The 6000-nt window shown below is 49.4% G+C and overlaps 1 protein-coding gene across 1 annotated transcript in view; it reads left to right on the top strand.

The window, feature by feature from the left end:
• Positions 1–733: 733 nt before the first annotated feature.
• Positions 734–6000, top strand: part of ACVR2B (activin A receptor type 2B) — a 119945-nt gene continuing 114678 nt past the window's right edge. The window contains exon 1 of the mRNA XM_044425242.1: positions 734–788. Within this exon, the coding sequence (XP_044281177.1) occupies positions 737–788 (52 nt within the window). The 5' untranslated portion in view covers positions 734–736. The remainder of the gene's footprint in view (positions 789–6000) is intronic.

Genomic DNA, 6000 nt, shown 5'->3' with positions numbered 1-6000 from the left:
GAAGTTTGCTGCCGCCGCCGCTGCTGCTGCTGCAGCGCCGCCGCCGCCGCCGCCGCCGCCGGCGCCCCTCCTCTTTCGCTCTCCTCTCCCCGCCGCTCCTCGGAGCTGAGGGAGGTCGCTGGACTTGGCGCGCGCGCCCGCTCGCCCGCGCGCGTGCGAGGAGAGCGTATTTATTTTTCGCGAGCCAGGATCCTTCTGCGCGGGGGGCTCGTTTTCGTTTTGATGCCGCGCCTCCTCCGCCCCCCTCGGCGTTGTCTCCTCTCTCCGCCCGCCGCCGCCGCTGCCGCTGCGGAAGAAAAGGCAGAAGGAGGCTGTTTTGGGGAGGGGGCCGCTGGATGTGTGCCTCCGCGCCTCTCTCTCCTAGGGGCACACGGTAGCCCCTGCGAGGAAGGGGGCGGCCGGCTGCTTTTTGTGTCGGGACACCCTTGCAGCCCTGCGCCCCGGCACCGGACGCCCGCAATCCACCTGTCTTGAGGATTTAATACTACTACTAATAATAAGAATAATTGCTATTCTCGCTCGCTTGGACTTGAAGACGTTGTTGGAAACTGTGAAGGATTTATCCCCGATTATTATTATTTTTAATCGCATTATTGCTGAAAAGGAGCCCTTTTATTTTTCGAAGCCTGCATTTTTTTTAAATTCCCACCCTCGCCTCTTCAGTATCCCGTGCATTTTCCCCACCTCTCCTCTGCTTGAGGGGGAGAAACCGAGAGCCACGAGGAGCAAAAGGAATATGAGGGTTCCTTGGTTCACTTTCGCCTTCCTTTGGGGCACTTTCTGCACACGTAAGTAGCAAGAAAGTTTGCGAGGGTCGCCGCAGCCTCCCCCGGGTAGTTTGTTTGCTGCTCTTTGAAGAAAGGTGCAGGAATGAAATACCTCTTTAAATAGAAAAGCTACTGGATTAAAAAAAAATCCTGGAAATATCCAAAACGGGAAAAGTTAATTCAGTTTAGTGGGTTTTGAAAAGGGGGAAAGCAAAACAGCAAAACTTTGCATTGCTGGTGGCCATCGTGCTTTTTTCTGGGGAGGGGGTATTTTCGCCTCTTTCCCTTTCTTTCCGCCGCCTGCTTGCACGGCAAGGCGAGGAGGCTCGAAGGATGCCATTTGATCAGATCAGGAGGGTGGTTTGGGGGAGAGTTTTGGGGGTCCCCGGGCGCGTGCTTTGAGAAACAAAGATAACCGTTGACATCAGTTGGAAAATAGGCATGTGGGGCGGAGAATCGGACCGTGCGGAGCTCGCCCCTTCGCTTCTGGTGTGCCATGTGTTTTCACCTTCTTCGCTGGAGATAACCGTCTTTACCCGGGGAGAAAGCGCACGCAAGCACGCGCGCACACGCACTCACACGCGCGCGCGGAACTCGAGGCCTGGGCATTGCGCGGCGCGCTTTCGGAGCGTTACGTGTCCCTTTTGTTTTTAAACACGGATCTTCCCCGCCCCGTTAGTTTTCGTCTTGTTCTGGCAGCCCCCTAGGAGTAGGTTTTGCACCCAACTTTTTAAAGACGGTACTTTGCACGGATGTGCTCGGTGTGAAACGGCGTCCGGGAGACTTGACGCGCTTAAATCCACCGCCTTTTCTTCCTCTTTCGAGTGACCGCTCTCCTGGAGGTTTCGTGGGCTGCCTTTGGACAATGGGGTTTATCTTTCTCATGCGCTGATTTTGTATGACTTGGCCAACCGCGGGGCTGGATTGAGCACGCCTTGAAAACCGGTTCGAAACACCGGGGGTTAAATGGTTGGATTGTTATTGTTGTTATTTTGAAGTTGGAAGGCAAAGAGGGCCCTTTCCTTTGTGAACCTTTAAACTTTCGCCCTGGTCCGCTTGCGTGGTTTTGCTTTTTTCCTTAAGCCTCCCTCAGTGGTCACGATGGAAGTTACACATGTAAACACCTGGGTAAAGAAGTGGGAAGAGGCTGGCCAGGCCCTGCTGCAAAGTGACTTTCCCGGAGGAATTCATTTTCTTGCATTGCAGTCGCACGCGGCTGCCGGCTTTTAAAATTTCTCTCCCTTTTGTTCGGGGAGCCCCCTCATTTACATGCGTGCCAGCCTGAACGGTGTCTGGCTTTTTAATTTTTTGTTTCCCCATTGGAGGACGGGGCGGGTGGGTGGCTGGGAGAGATCGCGCCGAGCGGGGGCCGCGCATTGTGGAGCCGTGCCGTGGATGTTTCTCAGCCCAGGGCTGGGACTTTTGTGCCAGACCCTTTCCCTTGTTATGGAAATATTCCTTTATTGTGCCATCCCGCGGATCGGCCGTAAATCTGCTTTGCTCCTCGCGGCCCCCCGGCCCTCTCCCCCCACCGTGGAGGAGGAGGGGCGGGAGGGGGCTGGAGGTGGGAAGGAAGCGGGGGCGGGTTGCGCCCGTCCTCCCCTTTCTCTCGATCCGCCGGCCAGAGCCATTGCTGGGAGGCCAGCCTCGCGTCGGAGGGGCTGCCTGCCCGCTTTTGTTGTCCTCGGCTTCCTCCACCTCCTTGTTTTGATGACTTTAGGGGGTGGGGGAGGGGGCTGGAGAGGCGGGCGGGCGGGCAGCGGGGGAGCGCGGGCTCGCCCTTGGGGGGCTTGCAGAAGCGTCGCCGCTCGCGGAGCCGAAGACGCGCGCGCGCACACGCACGCACGCACACACACCCGGCACACACACACACACACACACACCCCCCCCCCCCCACACATATCTCGTGGCCACGGCATAATAATAACAGGCGGTGACGTAAGGGCCCGGCCCCAGCGCCGAGCGTGGAGGGATCGATTTGTATCCTCTCGGAGCGGCAGAGCCCTCGTTCCCAGCCATGCATGGCCACCCCTGGGCGCCTTCTCAGGCTTGCCACGGAGAGGGAAGGGCCGAGCTTTGTATTTCCAGAGCACACCTGGCAGGAGCTGCGCCCCCCCCGGCTTGTTTTCCTTCCTCACCTCCTCCTCCCGCCCCCCCCACCCCCTTCCCAGCAAGAGCATAGCAAATGTTTTTGGCTCTGCGTGCTTGTGTTGCATAAGATCACGGTAGACTGTTGTTTTCCAGCTGGGTGGGGTGGGGGTGCTGCGGTTGCTCCCCCTTTTTACATGCTGCCATGTAGCTTAAGTTGAAGGGAGCCCCGCATTTCCTTTCCTAAATGTTACTTGGGGCTCTCGTTGAATGATGGATCAGCAGCCAGGGATGCAAGAAGAAAGCTTAGTCCCATAAACCATGATACATGGGAATCATGCTTTCCCCTTGAGCCATTCCTTTCTTCCTGATTTCCCTTTGTGGGTTTGTTTTGGAATGTGTTTCAAAATCTTGGGGAGGGTTTTAAACCAGCAAAGTGGAGGCAACAGCGGCTGGTGCTTAGCTGCCGTTTCTTTGTTCAGGGTACCGATTATATATTCACTGTCACTGCCTTCTCCTTTTTTGTGTGTGTAGTAAACAATGCTATCTCCTCTCTTCTGAACTCCTGGGATTTCCCCCCATCTTCAGTCTAGCGGAAGGTGGAAAGGAACGGTGTCTGCTTTAAACAAACGAACAAACAAACACAAATGCGAGTTGTTGTTGGGATCAAAGCAGCCTAGTATTTGTCTAACCGATTGTGCATTTGCATAGATCTTTGTCTCCTGTGCCTGTGAAGGGGCAGTGGTCTGCATTGCCTAGAGATTTCTGGAAGAAGCGGGATACCTTGGGACAATAACATTAGGGTGTGTGTATTTATGTGTGCTTCCCGTAAGGGAATCCAGTCTGCATATTATTGCAAACTTCTACTTGCTGGAAACAGAATTTGTACAAAGGGAATAAATTTAGCCAATCTGCCTCCCCATCTGACTTTTTTTTTTTTAGCTTTCTTTCTGTGCACTTAATGACACACACTTAAAAGATCCTGTATCTTCTGCTTTTGTTGCTGCTGCTGTTCAAACCATAAACTGCTTTTGAAAAGAAATATAGAATAGTACATATATTTGTATCTACAGTTCAAACGAATTTAAAAGTTACCTTTTAGAAAGTTTGCTTGCAGTGGGTATGCTTATATTGGCTTTTTGGAAATAAAATTTAAAGGGGAAAAAGGAAAACATGTACACAAATGTACATCAGGCAAACTGAGAATCTTCCCAGTGTGGACGATTATATTGTAGAGCAAGAGAGTGTGTGAGCAGTGGTGTGCCTGCATCTTTTTTTATGAATGGCCTCTGTTGTCTTTTTCATGTGGAAATGGTGTTTTTGTTTTGTAGCTGTCTTGTAATGCTTAGTTGGAAAAATGCAACTGAAGTTCTAAGGTATTGATGGGAAGACATAGGTCTTTTGTGTGTGGAATGCTGTTTTTAGCACTCTAAGAAAGACTGGGCTTTTTAGAAACAGCTTGACCTCAGTTGCATGCATGAGCCTCATTTCTAGTAATACTTTGGCTAACAGTTGTGAAGCAAACAAACAGAAAAGCAGACTGCCACTTTTCTGTAACAAAACAGAACAGTGTATTTTTTAGTATTCGAAGATTTGTTGATGAAAACATTATGTTCATTGCTTGTGTTTTGTTTGCATATTTTCCTGCAGTCCAAATGTTCTGAAATTGTGTTACTCTCCCCCTCTCAATCCCCACCCTCAGTGGAAGCATGGATTATAGGAAAATGAATTCTGCTGCAAACCCACATTTTGGTGCAATATTGCAGAATTTAGGTATATGTATTGGTGAGCACTTCACTAAACAGTAATGAATTGAATTCCAAGCAGTAAGTCTACACCTTTCCCAGAGCCCTGCATTTATCCTCTTGTGGTTGAGAAAAGAAATGAGACCAGCTTCATTAGCTTGCTAATTAAACACAATGAAGTGCTGTGCCAAGGTTAATGGTGCTGGTCTTTAAAAACACAAAACTCTTGAACTAGTGTCCAGAATCCTATTAACAAAAATCTATTGTTAGGTATAGATTATGCCACTCTAGATATCAGGGCTCTTGACTGGTAGTAGCACTTGCATTAAAAGGAGTTTATGAATGCATAATGTTAAGGTGGCAACACATTTGCCAATGGGGAAGAAACCCCATTGGACTGGAAGTAAGCAGACATGCTTAAGTCCATGGCTTAACTTAGATTAAGGTCATGTTCTTTTCCTGTTCTTTGGGACAGGTAACAACAATATTAACAACCATCCACTGAGATTACAATTGCCCATGGGAATTTGTTACAGTTGTTAAATAGAACCTGCAGTGTAAGAACAGTGTATCTTAGATGACTAGCTGCTTAGGACAAGTGGCAGAGAATGGCGGTCACCCTCCTGTCCTGCTTGGGAGCTTTTCGAGACATGTGTGCAGCTGACCACTGTTGGAAACAGTAAACCCTGGTTTGATCTCAGGGTTCTTACGTGCTTATCTGATCCATTCTTCTATGGATTTTTGAAAGATATGTCACTACAATTCCTCTTTTCAGGACTCTGAAGGAGGTAGTAGGGAAATAAAAATAGCCTAAGGGAAGGCCATAAATCTATTTGGAAACTACCAAATGAGACAGAAAATCAGTTCTACCCTTCTCTTAACTGTGGGAAAGGAACATTAGATTTTGGTTATCTTAGGGAGCAATTTTGTGCATGTTTAGATAGAAAGAAGGGCTACAAATCCCATGCTGGTGGTAGCATCCTGGAAGTGATAGTCCATTTTCTGTTTAAAGGTGCCTCGAAACTGTCCACCAGGTAGCTGTACTGCACAGTTTGGAGTGTGGTGGAAGTTAAATGAAGTGGAAGTTGGTTACGTTTTTAGCCAGTGGTGGGGAGTGTTGAGAATGCATTTTCTTTGGCCACATTGATTAATTTAACTGCATATTCCAATTCTCAGCCATCTCTCCACTGTGGTCCAGGAAGAGCAGGTTAGGAAACAATATTGTCTGTTTTACATGGGTGAGTAAGCTGCAGGAAAAAGGTCATGTACCTGCACCCACGCATGTTGAATGGGCATCTTTTTAATTAGCTCTCTTATCTTGCTGCAACCCAATAGTCAGGTTGAATAGCATTCCATGCGCACATAAGCACACAAATCAGAGTGGATTGTGCAATAGCCTG

This window comes from Varanus komodoensis, unplaced genomic scaffold (assembly GCF_004798865.1).
Source record: "Varanus komodoensis strain SLA01 unplaced genomic scaffold, ASM479886v1 scaffold15, whole genome shotgun sequence".
Lineage (NCBI taxonomy): Eukaryota > Metazoa > Chordata > Lepidosauria > Squamata > Varanidae > Varanus > Varanus komodoensis.
This window is presented reverse-complemented; position numbering and strand designations above follow the sequence as displayed.